At 39.5% G+C, this 20,940-nt stretch overlaps 1 protein-coding gene across 19 annotated transcripts in view; it reads right to left on the bottom strand.

The window, feature by feature from the left end:
• otogl (otogelin-like) overlaps positions 1-20,940 on the bottom strand; it is a 78,449-nt gene that overhangs the window by 46,467 nt on the left and 11,042 nt on the right. For 12 of the 19 annotated variants that reach the window (XR_009825347.1, XR_009825348.1, XR_009825349.1 and 9 more), the window contains exons 7-20: positions 20,764-20,885; positions 20,481-20,686; positions 18,480-18,604; positions 16,075-16,181; positions 14,153-14,259; positions 13,951-14,079; positions 9,667-9,775; positions 9,552-9,598; positions 9,334-9,479; positions 9,134-9,260; positions 8,885-9,062; positions 6,476-6,600; positions 3,803-4,012; positions 3,431-3,599 (exon numbers count right to left, since the gene is read on the bottom strand). Coding sequence is in view for 15 of the 19 variants with exons in the window: in XM_062042601.1 (XP_061898585.1) it covers positions 3,431-3,599; positions 3,803-4,012; positions 6,476-6,600; positions 8,885-9,062; positions 9,134-9,260; positions 9,334-9,479; positions 9,552-9,598; positions 9,667-9,775; positions 13,951-14,079; positions 14,153-14,259; positions 16,075-16,181; positions 18,480-18,604; positions 20,481-20,686; positions 20,764-20,885 (1,907 nt within the window). In the remaining 4 variants the exon portion in view is untranslated. Of the gene's footprint in view, positions 1-3,430; positions 3,600-3,802; positions 4,013-6,475; positions 6,601-8,884; positions 9,063-9,133; positions 9,261-9,333; positions 9,480-9,551; positions 9,599-9,666; positions 9,776-13,950; positions 14,080-14,152; positions 14,260-16,074; positions 16,182-18,479; positions 18,605-20,480; positions 20,687-20,763; positions 20,922-20,940 lie in introns of those variants that run through there. The other 7 variants (XM_062042602.1, XM_062042610.1, XM_062042607.1 and 4 more) reach the window with 4 other exon arrangements.

Genomic DNA, 20,940 nt, shown 5'->3' with positions numbered 1-20,940 from the left:
GGCCCCTTTGTAGTGGAAAAGGTGGGCCCAGAGGTCAAAAAGGTTAAGAACCCCTGGCTTAGATAATTTCAACAGTTAGTTATGACCGAAACACTAGGAACCACTCATGCACACATGAACATGCACTTATATGGGCTTGACTCGGCAGCTATTCATCGCCAGTGTCTCCTTTGATCCATCGCACACACACGCAACCCTTCAGTAGGGGAGAAGGTGGCAATACCAACAATATACCGTATTTTCCAGACTGTAAAGTACACTCGTGTATATAAGCTGCACCCACTAAAATTTAGAAGAAAAAACTGTTTTTCCATATATTAGCCGCACCGGACTACAAACCGCAGATATATACGTTGTGAAATGAGTTTTTTTACACAGAAATATTTTGTAAATGTTTATTTACATACCTTAATTGTTTCCAAACTGTGCCTCTAATACAGTAGTAAATCAGCTGATCAAACAAAACAGAAGTCATTAGACGCACTACCTGTGGAAGCTAGCTCTCGAATCAGCTAAACAGACTCAATCTTAGTGGATTTACTCAGGAATTTGTGAAACGCGAACAATAAAGGCGAGGCGATGGTGAATTATATTTATATAACGCTTTTCTCTAGTGACTCAAAGCACTTTACATAGTGAAACCCATTAACTAAGTTACATTTAAACCAGTGTGAGTGGCACTGGGAAAAGGTGGGTAAAGTATCTTGCCCAAAGACACAACGGCCGTGACTTGGACGGCGGAAGCAAGGATCGAACCTGAAACCCTCAAGTTGCTGCCACAGCTGCTCTACCAACCGAGCCACACCGCATAAAAAAATATGCCGTTGTAAATGAATAGTACTAACACAGAGACTCGTAAAGGTGTTGGCATATTAACTAATGCTAACGACGCTAGGTTGATTACATTACGATAGCACTAAGGCTGAAACGACGCGTCGACGTAGTCGACGTCATCGGTTACGAAAATACGTCGACGCCGTATTTGTGCGTCGACGCGTCGCATATTTACGTCACACTACCGTCATGGCGAAGCGCAAAGCAGACGATCAAAGCAGACGATCAAAGCAGACGATGCGAGCGGTGCGAGCGAGGGGGGAAAAGCATGCCAAAAGTGGTCAAAAGTGTGGGAGTATTTCAATAAACGGCCTAATAATGTTGTTGTATGCACACTGTGTCGAGCGGAAATGGCCTATCATAGCAGCACAACGGCTATGAACGAACATTTGAAAAGAAAACCATCAACTAGTCAATCGTCCGCGCGAGCATACGTTGTCATCATTACACAAAAACATGAATGTGTCATTTGTTTCTGCTAGGGGTGTAACGGTACGTGTTTTGTATTGAACCGTTTCAGTACGGGGCTTTCGGTTCGGTACGGGGGTGTACCAAACGAATTTCTAAGCTAAAGCTAACTTTAGCTGCTAAAGTCTTAACAAGCTGCTTCGCTCCTCTGCCTCTGTCTCAGCACGCAGCATTGTCCCACCCACACAACCATCTGATTGGTACACACGCAGCATTGTCCCACCCACACAACCATCTGATTGGTACACACGAAGCATTATCAGCCAATCAGCAGTGCGTATTCAGAGCGCATGTAGTCAGCGCTTCAGCGTGGAGCAGATAGGTGTTTAGCAGGTGAGCATCAGGCAGCGGACTCTCCCCAAATGATGATAATCACCTCCCTAACATCACTATGAGCCCGTTGACCTTCTAGAAATATGAACTGCAGCTCAGCTCACTCGCAGTCCTGGCTTGAGGTGAAGGCTAATTACCTCTCAGTTCCAGCCACATCGACCCCTTCTGAGCGCCTATTTTCAGCTGCTGGGAATATTGTAAACATGAAAAGAAGCAGAGCATGTACACATGCTAACCTTTCTTCATTGCAACTGTTAGTCACTCACTGGAATGAGTAGAATTGGTTATTGTGTACTGTGTTGGACTGGATGTTTATTTTGCACATTTTAAAAGCAATACTTAATGTTTATAGTGCTCCAGAATATGTAGATTGGCACTTTTTTGTATTGGAGGTTTATCTTTATTTTTGCACATTTTAGCAAATAAGCAATACTTTCACTTTTGTTGAAATGTTTACACTGTTGTTACAGAATATTTCGTTTTGCACTTTTTTGTATTGGATGTTTATCTTTATTTTTGCACATTTTAAAGCAAAATAAGCAATAATTTTACTTTTGAAATGCTTATACTATTGCAGAATATTAAGATTTGCACTGGATGTTAACTTTTATATTTGCACATTAAAAAGCAAATAAGCTACTTTTAATTTTGTTAAATGTTAAAAGTTTTAAATGTTTACATTGTTACAGAATATTTAGTCATGTTGTTGTCAATGTTGACTGAGTGGCCATACTTCTTTTTTTTTGTAAATAAAAGCCATGCCTTTTGAAAAAACGGGCCTACATTTATTTTTTCATCTTCATTTTGAATAAAAAAATAATCGGTAAAAGGAAAAATAATCTATAGATTAATCGAAAAAAAATAATCTATAGATTAACCGATTAATCGAAAAAAATAAACTATAGATTAATCGATAGAAAAATAATCGTTAGCTGCAGCTTTAGATAGCACGTACAAATATGCATGAAAACACCCCTAAGGACATCACACATGGGACGGTTTAGTAAGTTTGAATAGTTTTAGTTGTATTGTAAAGCTTACAAACGTTGCTTGGAGGGATGAATGAAGAATCCATATGAGTATAAACGCTATGGATTAGAAGATCGAATGGCACTTGTATAATATATTATCAGTTCAAAGCACTAAACAGAAGGAAATACTGTAGATGTTGGTCCCCGCAGCTCCTGCAGTGAAAGAACTCGTCCAGAAGTTGGCGCCATAGCACAAACGATAACACAGGATTTCGGTGTCTTGGGTTTTATGAAAACTATTTGCATCATGGCCTTTAGTGAAGAAAAAATCCCTAAATTAGCCACACGGTTCAAAGCGTGGGAAAAAATTAGCGGCTTATAGTACGGAATTTAGAATACATCAGTGGAATGAAAGAAATGGCGTGAACCTCGTCTCTAATACACTGTCTTTGTCTCTGCGTGGCATACACACACACACACACACACACACACACACACACACACACACACACACACAAATGTTGAAACATGTAACCTAGTAGCCCCGACATCAGTTGTTCCCTATCCCAAAGCGGACATTAATTGAAAGTTTCATGAAAATCCGCCCATAACTTTTTGAATTACTTTGCCAACTAACTTAAAGACTGACAAGCTAACGGCAACGACGACATGACTTCCTGGCAGAGGTCATAACAACATTGCTTGCAGGTGTACTTTAGCTTCATTTAAAGGGATACATAGGCAAAGAGGAGACAGACTCAGAGAAGAGAAAAAAGTGAGCAATTTAAAATTAAATAGCAGAGATTAAGAAAATGGAGCCTTACAGTCGCACGCATCGCTGGCGAACGTCGTCATAGTAACTGCCGTCAGGACATCCACACCCTTCCGCGCAGTCGTCAGGGTTACACATTTCCAGGCTGGACAAAGCACGACAGGACCGCCCGCAGGATGACACGCACGAGTGGTACAGCATCCCTCCGAGACACACCACTCCTATATGTACACACGCATCCATCCAATAATGTCTCAAATTATTAACTGCAAACAAAGTCAAACCCCAGCAACAGCTAAGACCCAGAAAAACTTTCTGCCACAAAATAAACCCATAAGGCATGTCACCACCAGTTATTATGGCAATTATGCAAAAACATTGCTGCATATCTCACCCAAAAACACTCGCTCCCCTCAACACTCACCACAGTCAGAGACATGTGCCCTGAAAGGAACATCAACGCCGTGCTTGGAGCAGAGCAGAGTATAGTGAGCTAGAGAGGTACACAGACAACTGCTCCCACAACGGCAGGCCTGGTAGCGACATTGCTGTTGGTAGATGTTGGGACTGATGTAGCCATGACACGGGGCGAACACGCTCCCCAGGAGCACCTCACACTGGGAGGCATAGAATACTGCAATAGAAACACATTATATCGGCTTATAATTGGGATTGTGGACAATGTTGCATGTATGGCTTTGAGCTCATAAACCCTACATTGACTGTTTTGAGTTAGAAGCGGTCCCGGGAGGGGGGCATTTTGATATTTTTTTTTATTTGTAAAAACTAGAAAATGCTACAAACAGATATTATATATTAAAACTTAGTGTCAGCTTTGTGTTAGAAGTGAGTAATTGTCTTATTAGTAGTATAAAATGTCTGCCTTTTGTCATTACATTATGTCTTTTTGCTTTTTTTCTCTCATTTTCACTGTTGTTTTTTTCCCGCAATGTGTTGCGGGCCAACGAAACTCGAGCTTTGGTCCGAAAAAGGCCCCCTGGACGCATTCAGGACACCCCTTTAATAACTAATGATATTATACATGGTCACCAATTACACAAAGATGACACAACGTTTGGTCTTTAAATATATGTAATCTGTCTATATGTCTGACTTCAGCATAGGGATGGGCAATGTGGCCTTTTATTAATATCTCAATATTTTTAGGCCATGTCACGATACATGATATATATTTCGATATTTTGCCTTAGCCTTGAATTAACACTTGATGCATATACTCACAGCAGTATGCTGATTCTATGTGTCTCCATTAAAACATTCTTGTTCATACTGCATTAATATATGCTCATTTTAAACTTTCATGCAGAGAGGGAAATCACAACTAAATCAATTTACCAAAACTGTATTTATTAAACAGTTATTAAGCAGTGGCACAAACATTCATGTCATTTCCAAAACAGAAAGTGCAAGATTGTCAGAGACATTTTAAAACAAGCTATTAGTGCACTTTTGTGCATGATATCACTAAGATGACATATAAAAACAACACTAAATTAAAGTGCACTTTTTGTACAGAACGCCAATAAAATAGTTTAATACAAATAAAGTGCACTTTTGTGCATGATGTCATACAAGATATTTCAATAACTGTCAAATAAAAATGTTGATTTATCGATTGAAACTTTTATTAGTAGATTGCACAGTGAGTTGCATAATAGGAAATCAAATAGTGTATGTCCTTCGCTATGTGGTAGGTTACTGCGGACGTTATCTCCTTCTGTTGTTGACTATTTTTTTCATACGGTGTTGATCTGGAAATGGTTGCTTGGGGGCATTTTGTTGGTGTGGCACCGGCCAGAGATGTTGACATGCAGAGTTTCAAGCACTCTTCATTCTCTAGCGGGTGACTTATTAAATGATGCTACAAATTAGCAGTAATGATACTTTTTGTAGCAACGCTTTTGCTGCATACTTGACATATTATGGTTGTCTGTTCGACATATTCCCGCTTGAAGCCAAACCACCGCCAGACGATGGACTGAACCCCTGCTGTTTTTCTTGGGAATTAATTCTTCTTCCTTCATTTGTTACCAGATTCGCACCTTCTTTCTCTCGTATTACCACTCGCACCGCACCAGTGGCACCATTGCTAACGTTACCCATTTCGCTACCTCTCTGCTCCGCGAGAGGTACGTGCGACAGTATGTGACGTAAGTAAGAAGGTGCGCTTGTTTTACGTCTCTGTGAGAAGGAGAGACAAGAAAGAGTCACAAACACAGGCAGTGTAATGCCTGCAGCTAAAACCAAGTGCGTGAGAACTTATACTCGAATATCACGATATAGTCATTTTCTATATCGCACAGAGACAAACCCGCGATATATCGAGTATATTCGATATATCACCCCACCCTACTTCAGCATTCTTTTTTGCAATACTTTTTGTATACTTTGACTTTGTATTATGTGGCCCTTGGCAAAAATTTTTTTTTTGAAATCTCTGTGGTAGAGATTTACCCGAAGAGCCAGACTGGCTCGTACATGCACATGCATCCTCCGCTGTTGCCATGTCTAATACAAAGTAGTGTACAGTTCTAACTTAATCTGTCAGTAGACTCCATACGAAAGCGCTAAAAACTACATGCCTGGCGGGGAAAAGACACTGTCGAAGTGGAGCTCACAAAACGGCGCATCCTGAAGATATGGTCAAAAAGAGGCTGGAAAATGGTCTGTAAAACATCATCTGGACAGAATTTTAACCAAAGAATCACCATTACATCTTATGTAGACCACAAGGAAGTGTTTTAATTGTAGAAATTTATAATATGACCCATTAAAAGTAATATCCAAACGGTGGGCATTCATCTATAAAAATATGGAGAAGCTGCTGATGGCGTGTTTGACGCAGAAGAAGCTGGAGGGAAGAGGGAAGGAGAGCACTCTGCTCTCCAATATAAATGATGTGCATTATTATTACATTAATTCATGAAACGATTTTAGTTGTAAGTAGTGCAGTAGTGCAAATGTTTTCTTTTTAAAATACATGTTACATTTTTAAATAATTTTGGTTTTGGAGAGTCAATTAATTTCAACGAGAGATGTTGCTTTGAGATAGAAGTGTTTTGCTGGGGATACTCACCATTCTGTAGGTTTATCTCGCAGGGGTCAACAATGGGCAGGTTAACCGGGGCTACACAAGCTGAAGACACCTTCCAAGCATTGGCATGGAGCTGCGGTGTTCCCTCTATCATGCCTGCAGGAGACCTACGCACAAATGTACATTAAAGGGGCCCTGTTTTGCAAGATTGTTCTTCCCTGTTGGTAAATGCGGTTGTGTATTTGGGTTGTGCATATGTCCCAAAAATTTGAAATCAAATTGTGGAGGCATTGTGGAGATAATTATAAAACAATCTTGCCTTCCTTCATACCTCCGGGAAACGAGCCGTTTGGAATTTGCCCATTTAGTGACGTTTTTCTGAAGTGTGACGTCAGCTGATTATCCCTATACGGTAGAGATTTACCCAAAGTGTTGTGTGCGCTTCCGCCATTGTAATTTGGCGATGTAGTCAATAACCTCCTTTTTCTACATCCCTTAGTTGTGGGGCAGACAGGCTCGTACATGCACATGCATCCTCTGCCATTGCCATCTCTAATACAAAGCGGCGTATAGTTCAAACTTAATCTGTCTGTAGACTTGCAATGGAAGCGCTAAAACTAAGATGGCGGGGAGAAGACAGTCAAAGTGGAGGCACGTAAATAAGACGGCTCACAAAACGGTGCATCCTAAGAGACGGTCGGAGAGCGGCTTAAAAACGGTCTGAAAAACATACGTTTTAAACATCAGTTTCTACAGTTATGTTGATGATACACAGTTGTACATCGCCTGATGACAGACGACCAATAGATACCCTTTTTAACTGCATTGTAGACATCAAGTCATGGATGGCAGTGAATTTCCTACTGCTCAACCAGGACACAACAGAGGTTTTAGGTATAGGCCCTGAAGGCCAGAGGGAGAAACTTTAATCAAAATTACAAGATTTTAAAGCAACACAATCTATAAAAAAAATCTGGGCATAATTTTTCACTCTGAGCTGACTTTTATTCCACAAAATAAAAATATTACAAAAATAGTTTTTTTTCATCTTAAGAACAGCCAGAGTCCGCCCGTTTCTCTATCAGGCCAATAGGGAGGTGCTAATGCATGCTTTTATTTCCTGTCGTTTGGATTAATGTAATGCCCTGCTCTCTGGTCTTCCCAAAAAGAATATCAGAAGTCTGCAAATAATACAAAACTCAGCTGCACGCGTGCTGACGAGGACCAGAGGGCGGCAGCACATTACACCAGTTTTAAAGTCGCTGCATTGGCTCCCCAGTCTCTTCAGGGTAAATTTTGTAGTTATATTATTAGTTTTTAAAAGTCGTAATGGCCTTGCGCCTTCTTATCTATCTGACCTGCTTTTACCGTATCAACCCCTTGCGGATCCGAAGGTCCTCTGGCACTTGCCTTTTATCTTTACCAAATACCAGAACCAGGCATTTAGCCACTATGGCCCCCACCTATGGAACAGCTTGCCAGAAAGCCTAGGTCCCTATCCTCACCTATGGTCATGAGCTTTGGGTTATGACCGAAAGGACAAGATCACGGGTACAAACAGCCGAAATGAGTTTCCTCTGTTGGGTGGGGGGTCTCTCCCTTAAAGATAGGGTGAGAAGCTCTGTCAGCTCAAAGCTAAGCCGCTGCTCCTCCACATCTAGAGGAGCCAGATGAGGTGGTTCGGACATCTGGTCAGATGCCCCCCGAATGCCTCCCTGGGGAGGTGTTAAGGGCACGTCCGACCAGTAGGAGACCACGGGAAAGACCCAGGACACGGTGGAGAGACTGTCTCCCAGCTGGCCTGGGAATGCCTCAGGATCCCCGGGGAGGAGCTGAACAAAGTGGCCGAGGAGAGGGAAGTCTTGGCTTTTCTGCTTAGGCTGCTGCCCCCACGAACCGACTTCGGATAAGCGAAAGAAGATGGATGGATGGGCTAAAAACACACCCTTTTAATCAGGCTTTTTACTGATCATGTTAAACTCTTATGTTTTTATTTATTGTGTTGTTTTCTATCCTAATTATTAATATTACTACTATTAGTATCTCAATATTACATTTTTATTAACCTTTTAATGTATTATTTATATTTTATTTTTGCATATATTGTATGTTGTGTTTCATACTATTTTTTAGATGCCATTAATTTAAATTTTTCTCCAGTGTGGATGCCTCAAAGGTGGCATTTTTACTCAAATCCTCAGTGCCATGCCATGTTTTTCTTTTGCTATTGTCAATAGTGCTGTGTGTGTCATTTTTTGTCTTTGCCCCTTGCCTGTGTATGAAACATGCTAAAAAATAAAGTTTGATTTGACAAACTATTTTTGACCAAAGAACCACCATGACATGTTATGTAGGCCGCAATTAAGTGTTTTAGATGTAGAAAAAAAATCATAATACGACGCATTTAAAACAGACTTGATTTGTAAAAGTGGTCCTTGCTGGAAAACTCACAGGAAGTCATCTCTAAGATTCCCGTTCAAGGTTCCACATAGGCCAAGGGTCAGTCCTCGCCATCGGCTGTCCAGCTGCAGATGGATTCGCCCTCCTCTGCCGTCATATTGCAGCTTCAGCCCGATCCTTGCCTTTAGTTGTGTGAACACGGAGGTCAGCTTGCGCACATCCAATGCATCTATACATGAGAAATAAAGGAGTCCATTACTGCCCCGTTAATGATTTAAAAGAAGAATATTTAATAGCCACCATCAAAATAGGGCAGGACAGGTGCCGAGTTGACTCCGACCATCACGCCACCTTCTCTGGTCAGAGTGATCTGACGACTCACATCTTCCTCCATCACTAGTGTCACAGACTGAATACACACCTGCTTCTGTACGCAGCAACAACAGGTAAGCAAACACGTGTATGCATGCACACATGCTCATGGGTCGGATCAGTAGCACCTCAGTGCAGGTTGTGTACTGCAGCGTGATGGTGAATCTGCTGCTGCCCCGGCTCTTAACGAGGACGTACTGGCAGGCTCCCGGCTGGAGAAACATTCTCCCGTCGAATGTGGTCACAAACACGTCCCCCACTACAGAACATTCCGCTGAGGTGCAACAAAAAAACGACATATAACGATGGATGCGCAGCTTTTTCTGGATAGCATGGACAACCTCACCTGTGCAGTTGTTTTCAGTGCAGTTCCACACTCCTCCCATGCAGACACTTAAAAAGAAGACCTTCAGGAGTCCCTTGGGCAAACTTGAATAGTTTTCTACACGGAATACACTTACCAAATATTGCAACCCTGTCGAAGCGTGTGCCCGTGCACGTATGATGTACCGTGGTAAACACACGGACACTGAGAAGCAGCGATGCACGTTCCATTTTGTAGGATGAGCCCTGATGGAAAAGGATATGACCATCAGATTTTGCATGAGCAGAAAGTGTGTAAGAGTAGTGACCCACCAAAACTTTGGGAATAAACTTCAAAATAAAAGGTACATTTGAAGTGGCGAGGCCACATCGCACTTCAAATTTTTCAGGTTCACCCTAACTCGGTTTTATTTATTTCTTCAGCAAAGATTACATATTTTGGCCTAAATTTAGTCTTCTATTGATTACAGGACAGCACTTGTCTCATTTGGGGGAACGTCCGTTTCCATGCCAACTTTTCTTAACCATTTGTACCAGTTTTCGTGTATTTGGGATCTGCATAAGTCCCGAAAATATGAAATCGTTTCAGAGATATTTATCAAACAATCTTGTTTTCCTTCATAATTCCCTCCCAACTAGGAGTTTGGAATGTACCCAAAGTGTGGCATGATCAGATATCTCCAAATATTGTAGAAATTTACCCAAAGTGCTTTGCACAAATCCGCGGTTGTAGTCCGAAGACATGCACATGCATCCTCCACTGCTGCCATTTGTAATATAAAGTAACGTATAGTTCGAACTTACAGTAAGAAAGGGATCATATTGCCTCATTCCTGGGTGAATCTTGCATGTGAAGGAGGTCGGGGGTTAATGATTTTGAAATGCCACTCTACTTTACAACTGATGCTGTAGTCAAAGTTGAAATTGCCACTAAACACATTTAAAGATATTCAAAATGGCTAAAGTGGATAGTGCACCCTCCCAATTCGTAACTTTTCGTGTGTCAGGTAGACAGTGACAAATGGGACCATATGAACCATTTTGGTGGCTGGCAATGCAGCTAAGGGGAGCAATGCATTCCGTAACCTGTATAATAACCAAACTGTATCAACATTATTGTATGAGTGAACACTGAGGAACTGTTTATCTAGCGTAATAAAACATCGTCTTGCGACGGCATGCTGCAGCATTAGTCGTAAGCTAGCCACGGCAAGAAGTAAGCTAGCTTTTTGCTTTAGCAGCTGAATGGGTTTTTAGTATGTAATGCACAACCCAATGCTATAAGAAACCAATCTGTACTGACTGAAAACATAAACAAACATATTACAGTATCTGTAAAGTATTAGCGCACCTTTCATGTTTTGTTTGTACACAGCTAGCTTGACAGCGTATGTACTTCAGTTGTACTAACACGCATGACGTGCTGCGTGTGTCATGATCAATATTAAAGTGACCCACTCGATGGAAACTTGTGCGTTGGGTCCAGCTGGCCAGGGACATTTTCAGTTGATTTTGGGTAAGCACTCCATTTATGTCTGTATAGCTTGGCTCCAAGTTCCACATTTGCAGCTTAAGTCACACCGATCTCACTCTCTTGGCTTCCCTCTGTTTGTGCTTGCTTCTATAAGTAGCAGTTCATTCTTTGCATATTAAGGTTAAAAAAGATAAAATTGTGAATCGTAATTTGTCCAAAAATAGTTGTCTTCATTGTCTGTTACCAAGTTTGCCATGATTAGAACACACTCGCGTTTGTTTCCGGAAGTAGGAACACACACTTGTTGCCAGAAGTCAGAAGTGCGAAGTTCCGGTAATGCATAAAAGTAAGGTAAATACAAAACATATTACATCTTGTTATGAACGTGTCTGTTACTACATAATATATATAGACTTGCAGTATCTATGTAAAAAATATTGATGGAGGGTTTTAAAGTTGGTTTAGACGGCTTTGAAGTCTACAATGGTGACTCTCATCAGCTGCTTTTTGCAAGTGTTTTTTTTATGATCTTTAGAAACCTAAAAAAAAAAAAATGTGTTCTTGCCTCATGATTGTGAACGATAGGCAAAAAAATTAAGAAAAGGGCAGTTCTCCTTTAAGTGGTTGTTTTTCGTTTTAATTGGCGAGTAAAACTATTGATGCACTTCATTTTCGATTCCTGTCTCATCAATAACACATCTCCGCATTGATGAGCCTTGTACGTGAGCGATGTCAAACGACAACAGCGAGACAGTGGTTGGACTCAATTCGAACAACATTGGCGCCATCTTCGCTGCGACGATCAATTTGACACAGTTCTGGCAGAACAACATATGCTTGTGGTTACAGCACATTGAAGCCCAGTTTCAACTGAGAGGAATTAAACAGGAAGCATTTCCACGTAGTGCTGGAAGCCTCAACGACGGCCAGAGCAATGACGCTTGTCTCGAGGCTAATGTATTTCAGTTTCACTTTGTTTCGAACATGAATACACTACAATTACAATGTAATGCATCAAATATTTCCAGTTGTTTCTTTACAGCATGTCCGAAAAGGAGTAGGAAGAAGTAGAGCTTTTTTTAAATCCTACCCTTTTCATATCATAGCACTTGTATCCCATTTCTTTGTAACAGAACATTAAATAAATAAATGAGTAATAAATTAAAATACAATAATTAAGTAAACAAATATTAAATACATAAATACATATTAGACATGTAAACATATACACAATAATTTAAGTTCTCATAAATAAATAGTTAAGTAATTTATGGTTCACCTAGGAGATGAATGAGATTATCTTTTTTTTTTTAAAGGTTCAAGATGTTTATCATAATTATTTTTCTTTGTACTTTGTGAACACTTTGAACGGTCTCTTAAACTGAATCATATTGGAGCTTTGTCTGATTTCCTTGCTTAACCCATTCCATAATTTAATTCCACATACTGCTATGCTAAAAGTCTTAAGTTGTACGTGCATAAAGATGTTTTAAATTAAGATTTTCCTCTAAGGTTATATTTCTCCTCTTTTGTCGAGAAGAATTGTTGTACATTCTTAGGTAGCAGGTTATTGTTTGCTTTATACATAATTTTAGCTGATTGCAAATGCACCAAATCGTTGAATTTCAATATTTCTGATTCAATAAATAAAGGGTTTGTATGCTCTCTATATCCAACATCATATATTATTGTAATTGGTCTTTTTTGTAACACATTTAGTGAGTAAAGTGCACATTTGTAGTTATTTCCCCATATTTCTACACAATAACTCAGTTAAGGTAACACTAGCGAGCAGTAGAGAATATGTAGTAAAAAATGTTGTCCAGAACATATTTTGGGTAAAACAAAATTGGGTAAAACAAGTGTAAAGGCGATTATATGGGTGTTATTTCATGTGTAGAGGCCTCTAAAAAATGTTATAAGCAATATTTTAGTAGGTCGTAAACAGGTTTTTTATGTTTTAACTATGAAAATATTCCATTTATAAATAAGAATCCTATTTTCCGATGACTTTACCACGGTCAAGCCTGGAACCAGTTACACACGATAAACGAGGAGTTGCTGTATATATGAAACATCCTTGTAATTTATTTTATCTGCTGTGTGGGACAACAGCACAGCAACCAGTTCTTAACATTCAGCCATTTTTATTGCACAAACAATTCCAACCTACAAAATGTACCCAGCAACAGGTGCTGCACAACATTGCCTTTTATAGCACTACAAATATGGTAAATAAGGGGTCGGACGAACGGCAACGAAACGGAAAGTGGCGACAGAGTTGACCTGTCCTTAGTAGCATAGCCATTATCAATGGCATGTGTGTGTAAAGGGAGTGTTGGAAGTGCGGGAAATGGGTCTAAAGTTAGATAACTGTGACTCTCATTGTCTTGTAGCTGTGTGAAAGCATGGGGCATTATGCTGTTTCATGAGTTCTGGGTTAAAGGCAAAGACACACATAATGTATCTCATTTAGGTTCCAGAATAAGAAGTACCAGAACGAGACAAAAGGAGAAGAATGTGTGCGCGCTCGGCATACACACTCCAAGTTAAGTTTTAGTTTCGATCCCCGTAAAGGTGAGAAAAACCAGGTGGACAAAAGCATGAAAGGTGGACGACCATTTAAGAGATTGCTTCAAACTTTAAACGGCTTGGTTCGCTCCCTCAGCGCGGGCATTTCTGTTGTCTTTTTTGTAGAATATATTGGTAAACTTAAACTCTATTCACCTCCTATCATTTCATAAGTGGACTCTTCCCTCCTAAAGGGAAGAACAGAATAAATTATATAAAAATTAAAGTAAAATCATGCATGTCTGTGCAGGTAAGTGTATTAAAACTGAAATTGAATTACCGTAAACCGGGGTATTTTTTTTAAATATAAAACGCCTCTGGGTATGATGCAAGCAATCTACTGTAACAGTTTATGTCCAAATATTTGTTTCCTCACTACCGTCAGGACAGTAGCAACCATCCAGGCAATGCAGATTGGTTCCAAGGCACTCCTTTTCGAAGGTGCAAGTGGGGGGGCAGCAGCTGATACAGTCTCTGTAGACGAAGCTCTCCTCGCAGCCGTCGTCTTCACGCACAGTTTCACAAAATGAGAATGACAGATGATTTTTTGTTGTTGTCAAGACTCAGTGAGAACTTACTGCAGGAAGAAAAGCTATCTCTCCACTCCCTCACTGGATATCCCACATGAGAGCAGGCCCGGGTGTACTCCACCAAGGCACGGCAAAATGTCTCCTCATCGTCAGATCTGTGTGAGAAATGAGTCAACTTCCTGTGGAGTTCATTAACAAGTGATGCTATGTTGGACTGTTACCTGGCTAGCATGCTAAAAATCAGGGGTGGTTCAATTTGGGCTTCATGCTACCGATTCCGATAACATATATTAAGTCTAATTTTTTTAATTTATTCATAATTAGCGCAATTACCATTGTAATAATACCGACACAATATTTAAACTATTCTCTTTAATTACATACAATTGTTTGAGCAAAATAAAGTACTACACAATCACTAAAACTTTAAATTGAAATCTAAATTTGTTTTTTGCCTGTGTCCTGTGTCCAGGGTCTCTTTCCCTAAATTTGCAAACAAGAACAAAAAAATGACCCAATTAATTATTGATCTAACCCTTCTAGTATTGATCGTACGGTATACTGATATTGTTATTGACAATTCCGATACATATAGATGTATATAGATGTGTATATATATATATATATATATATATATATATATATATATATATATATATATATATATATATATATATATATATATATATATATATATATATATATATATATATATATATATATATATATAGGGCAGCATGGTGGTACAGGGGTTAGTGCGTCTGCCTCACAATACGGTTTGATCCTGTGCTCGGGATCTTTTTGTGTGGAGTTTGCATGTTCTCCCCGTGACTTTGTGGGTTCCCTCCGGGTACTCCGGCTTCCTCCCACCTCCAAAGACATGCACCTTGGAATAAGTTGATTGGCAACACTAAATTGGCCCTAGTGTGTGAATGTGAGTGTGAATGTTGTCTGTCTATCTGTGTTGGCCCTGCGACGAGGTGGCGACTTGTCCAGGGTGTACTCCGCCTTCCGCCCAAATGCAGCTGAGACAGGCTCCAGCACCCCCCGCGACCCCGAACGGGACAAGCAGTAGAAAATGGATGGATGGATAGATATATATATATATATATGTATAAATACACATATACATATATCTTTATATATATATATATACCTGTCTTCTACATGTGGCCGCTTACATAGCAACAGAAAACAAGCAAAAATCAACCTAATTCCTCTAGTATCCATCCTACCTTGGTATCCACACCAACAAGTTATGGATTGATACACCCTCCTCTTGCGTGTCGAGTACAGACTGCGACTATACTAACACACCAACAGTTGCTTTTATAGTATCCTCTCTATCCTATTAATTAAACTCCTATTAATATTTACGTGTTAATTTCCAGTTAATAGTTGCTTACTTTCTGCTTTAACCCGGTTCCATGTACACTTCCTAAACTTTACTAAGCACTTAGTTATTTCTTGTGATGTTACTAGCTAGCTTAGCAATTAGCCTTATTGTCTGCGTCTGCTTGTCCTTACTTGGTGTGTAACATGCTTAGCACCGTCTTCCAGTAATCATTTTACTTGTATGTAGTTTATTAATGTACTTCTTTGTAGCCTATTGAGTTGAGTTTTTCCTTGCTCTGATGTGGGATCTGAGCCGAGGATGTCATTGTGGCTTGTGCAGCCCTTTGAGAAACTTGTGATTTAGGGCTATATAAATAAACTTTGATTGATTGATTGATTGATTTGCCATAATAGGGGTGATAACTATTAAAACATACATTTAGCTGCCAGCCGCCTCTATCCGGGGAACCAAAAATAAAGAAATTGTCAGCATTGAAAGGCATAAATTAGCATTGGCTCAGCCTGTACTTTTTTTTCTTTTTTTTTTTTTTACAAAATCTGCGATATAACGGAGCATCTGTACTAAAAATAGAAAAAGCATCAAATTATTGAGGGCAGAGGTAGTTTTGACTTACACACAGAGGTCAGAGACACAGCTGGCCACAAATGGATGAGGATCAATATTCTCATGACAGGACAGAAAGGGGAAGAAGAGAAGGGCACTGCATTTTTCGATGGCATCCTGCAAACATGAAGAGCATAATGATGCAGACATAGCAAAATGTCCATTATTTTGTTTTTATTTAAAATAAAACCCTCATTAAAACCTACTGTAATCAATTTTTACATGCGCTTACTATACAGTCCAGTTCACTATTAGGAATGTCCATTCCAGCTATTAAGTGGATATGCGTACATGAGAAACACACAAATAACTCTTTGTTTTTATCAATACTAATTAATTTTTTATTGGATAAAACTGCAAAAAGGGTATATTTGTATATATTGTAGTGTAATGCTGATTCACAACAGAAGTCTGTTTACACATGCAGCAGGTTTAGAACCATACCACTCAGAATGAAGAAAAACAACTAAACCCCCTAAGCGTAACAATTTTGGTATAGGCAAGAAAAAAAAGAACCTTGTTTTTTTATTTGTTTTAATAACACTAAGGTTCACACTGCAAGTCAATTTAGTTTTTTGCCCATACGTGACCTGTATCAGATTTTTTTATGTCAATGTGAAAAGTGCAATTTTGAATTTTTCCAGGCCTCTTTTGTATGTAGAAATAAATCGAAAATAGGTGATGCGATTGCAGTGTAAATGCTCCCGTGCTGCAGTTGCATTCATCCAACCAAAACGTCATTAAAAAACAATTAACGTCATAATTATTCGCCAAATAGAGGGTTACATAATAAATAGTTGACAGATGGGCAGAAAACAGGTGAAAATATTTTTTCTCTAGGAACAACTCATGGCTCCGACTGTTCGCCGACACGCTCTTCGGTGCAGACGTGAAAGTAAAATGTCCCGAACTGCCAGAGCCAAAATACTTGCCCCCCTCCTTCTTAATGTTCTATAATTCAGTTTACAAAATGTTAAATTTTATTGCATAAAATCCTCGAAATTGCCACAAATGCGCCAGGATTGAGAGCGACTAGAATTAAAGCCGTGATTACTTCTGTAAACACTAACATGTGTGACGTCATGACGTCATGTCTGCATGCGGGTCAGTTTGCGTTCACATTAGACATTGCCTTTTTTTTTGTAATGTAAACGACTACATAAAAAGATCAGATTTGACAACAGAAAATCAGAATTGGACATCTGACCCTGTCGTGTGAATGTAGCCTAAGGGTTCTCTATGTTGATTCCGAAATAACAATTCATGACAATCAGTCAGGGACAAAAAATTAAATGAACACCTGACTCAATAAAATCCATTACCTAATATTCTTGTATTAGCATTAGGGATGAGTACCTTTCACATTTGAATCGATAGGGTACCAATTTCCGGTACGTTGGAATCGATACTGGTACTCAACAGCGCTTTTCAGTACTTTATGTGGTAATAAATGATAATTTGTTGAATAATAACATCTTTTTTTTTTCGTTTAACAATGAACTGAGAATAATAACTGTGCTGCTCAATTGTTAAACCCTGTTTTCTTACACTTCTTGAGTCTCATTTGCAAGTATGAATTCATTTCAGTTTGTCCTACGTGTGTTGCCGTAGTCAAGAATAATTATTTGCCATTAAATTAAATGCGCCAGTTGTGTCTTTTGTTGAGTCCTACAAAGTGTTTATACTGTAAGTATTGTACAACAAGCTGTTTGATGGTAACGTGCATTTTAGTCAAATTTGTGGTGTTGACATTGTCAGGTAAAATCACACATGCTAATCAGTAGCATGTCTATGGCTTATCCCCTGTAAATTAGCTTAGAGCTAGCGCCGTTTTCAACGCTTTCTTTGACTTTGACATAATTTTTTAAAACGGGGACAGTACATATTGATGAACACACAAGTGTATTTATGCAAGATTGTAGCTTGTGGCGAATTTCCAACTTTTGCCCCTGCGGCAATTAATGCCAAAGACATAAAAACAGAACTGCACCAAAAAACAGGACAACAAGGCCATATACAAAATTAAACAATAACAATAGAAAGTACAGTTGGACTAAAAAAAATTAAACAATAAGATTGGATAACATTCTCTCAGGCATGCTTGCTATGCTGGCATTACCAAGAGACAGTGCAGCTGAGTTCGTTTTCAATATGCCTGTTTGTCCGCCAACTGACTGAGTCAGTGCAGAGTCTGAAACCGGAACTCACGTCACATGCAACAAATATATCAAAACATGGCACCGTTTAATTTTACGCGACGGAATTCAGTTGGTAACTATTAAAGTACCAAACTCGGTACCCATTCTTACAGTAATCGGCATGCCTCATCCCCTATTGAGTAGGTAGCTAGGTAAACCTCATCATGTTTGTGTTCGTAAGAGACTTCCGTTTCAATGTGGGACTGTCGTTTCTTACATCCATGTCTGATTCCGACTCGCACGGTCCACTGAAGTCAAGGTCTACAGAGGGACAGGCTCTTTCATGGGGCAGGTCCACCGCCCAGCTGTTAGCAAAAACTGCTGGCTCATTGGTCCGAATGCCTGAAACACACAATAGCGACACATTCGTACACAGAGCAAATAAAGCCACCACAGTGTATGTGCACAGTTGTCAGCAGTCTTTGAGGAAAAAAAGAGGACATTTGAGAAAATAAGAGGAAATTTTCTTGTGCTGCCACACAAACCCCAAAATAAAATTTTGAAAATAAAGACTACATTTCCTACAATTGGATGCATTTCTACACCCTATATTACGTTTAGATTGATTATAATCTACCAACCTCTTTTGGCTGTGTTTTAGACACATGTTCCAGGTAATGTACCACAGAATTGTTTAGTAGATAACTTACTAAGATTATTACAATTTTAAATGTCATGTAACATTCTATATGCAAAGAACTCAAAAAACGTTTCCCATTTGGCAACTCTATCCTGTAGCCACGCCCCCTCTGTAACAAACTTTCGGTGCCGTGACATCTGTTTACAATCTGTCATGTCAAAAATACACCTTCTCGCTGGCTTCTCAAATACTTTAGAACTACCACTGGTTGCGAACTAACAGTGTTCGGATAGTTATTATCCAAATATGAACAGCAGCACAGTGATCGTGGCTTGGAGAGCGAACGCAGGTGACAGCAAGTAAGCTAGCTAGATGTTTAGCTAACAAGCAAGCTTGTTTCGGTGCTCTCAACCATGGTCGTAACTTGTTATCTTCTATTTATTTTGGAGCACCGAAACAAGCTTGCTAGTTAGCTAACCATCTACCTAGCTTACTTATTGTTGCCATCGTTCGCTGTCAGATCCACAACATTGACGGCTGTCTACTTCACTGCTAATCATATTAACTTGTCCTGCATGTTCACATGCCTGCATGTGGGTGTTAAAATGGCATTTTCATGTTGTTTTGTTGATTGTCTATGTATGGTGCAATTGTATGTGCACATTATGTATTATCTATTGTCATTTTTTGTTTTGCTATACTTTTGTAGCTGTATGTACAAATGGTGCCACTCTGTGGTCTTTTAATTTCATGTCCTTCGTGTTTTTCAATGTTTCCCTCTAGTTTTCATGTGTTTTTACCTTTTTTTGTGGACTATTTGTATCTGCATGGTTACAGTGCATACATATACACTACCGTTCAAAAGTTTGGGGTCACCCAAACAATTTTGTGGAATAACCTTCATTTCTAAGAACAAGAATAGACTGTCGAGTTTCAGATGAAAGTTCTCTTTTTCTGGCCATTTTGAGCGTTTAATTGACCCCACAAATGTGATGCTCCAGAAACTCAATCTGCTCAAAGGAAGGTCAGTTTTGTAGCTTCTGTAACGAGCTAAACTGTTTTCAGATGTGTGAACATGATTGCACAAGGGTTTTCTAATCATCAATTAGCCTTCTGAGCCAATGAGCAAACACATTGTACCATTAGAACACTGAAGTGATAGTTGCTGGAAATGGGCCTCTATACACCTATGTAGATATTGCACCAAAAACCAGACATTTGCAGCTAGAATAGTCATTTACCACATTAGCAATGTATAGAGTGTATTTCTTTAAAGTTAAGACTAGTTTAAAGTTATCTTCATTGAAAATAAGGACATTTCAATGTGACCCCAAACTTTTGAACGGTAGTGTATATAAATACATATACATATATATATATATATATATATATATATATATATATGTATATATACATATATATATATATATGTATATATACATATATATATACTTACTTTGCATGCAGTCGGCATTCAGCCCCAGGCCAATTTTTTTTACCCCAATGCGGCCCCCAAGTCAAAAGGTTTGGAAACCCTTGCAGTAGATCATTTGTATTGAAGTATTGAGTGACTAATGTTAATAATTGGTATGACTTGATGCTAATAAAGGGCAAGGGAACTGTTTTGGCGAGCCTTACCACGAGCAGTGGTGAGGTCATCGCCGGCAATATTGTTGAAATTCCCACACAAGCCACAAGGGGCGCCCTTGTGCTCCTCGCTCATCTTCAAGTAGACTCCTGATCCTCCATCCCAGGCCAGTGAGAAGCCAAAAACACTTTTCACCAGCAGGTAATCGGCCAGACGCTCGATAAAAACCCCGCCAATCATGTGAGGGAGACTGAGCCTGGTTTCGGACAAAGACAGAATGCACGTTAAATGCTGAAAATCTTCTCCAGAACAGGCAACTATCGCTGCAAACACCTGCGTCCTCCCTGGTAGACATGGTATGAAGATATGTGGATCTCATCCTCGTTTGGGAAAAGCAGACTGAGCGCTCTTGGGCAGGAATATACACTCCCGTCGCACACTCGGCTATTGTGGATCTGGACACAACCAAAGCAGGAGTCACACAGCAACAACTGCGAAATGATTAGCGTC

This window comes from Entelurus aequoreus, linkage group LG03 (genome assembly GCF_033978785.1).
Source record: "Entelurus aequoreus isolate RoL-2023_Sb linkage group LG03, RoL_Eaeq_v1.1, whole genome shotgun sequence".
NCBI lineage: Eukaryota > Metazoa > Chordata > Actinopteri > Syngnathiformes > Syngnathidae > Entelurus > Entelurus aequoreus.
The sequence above is the reverse complement of the archived record's forward strand: the minus strand, read 5'-3'. Positions and strand labels throughout refer to the sequence as shown.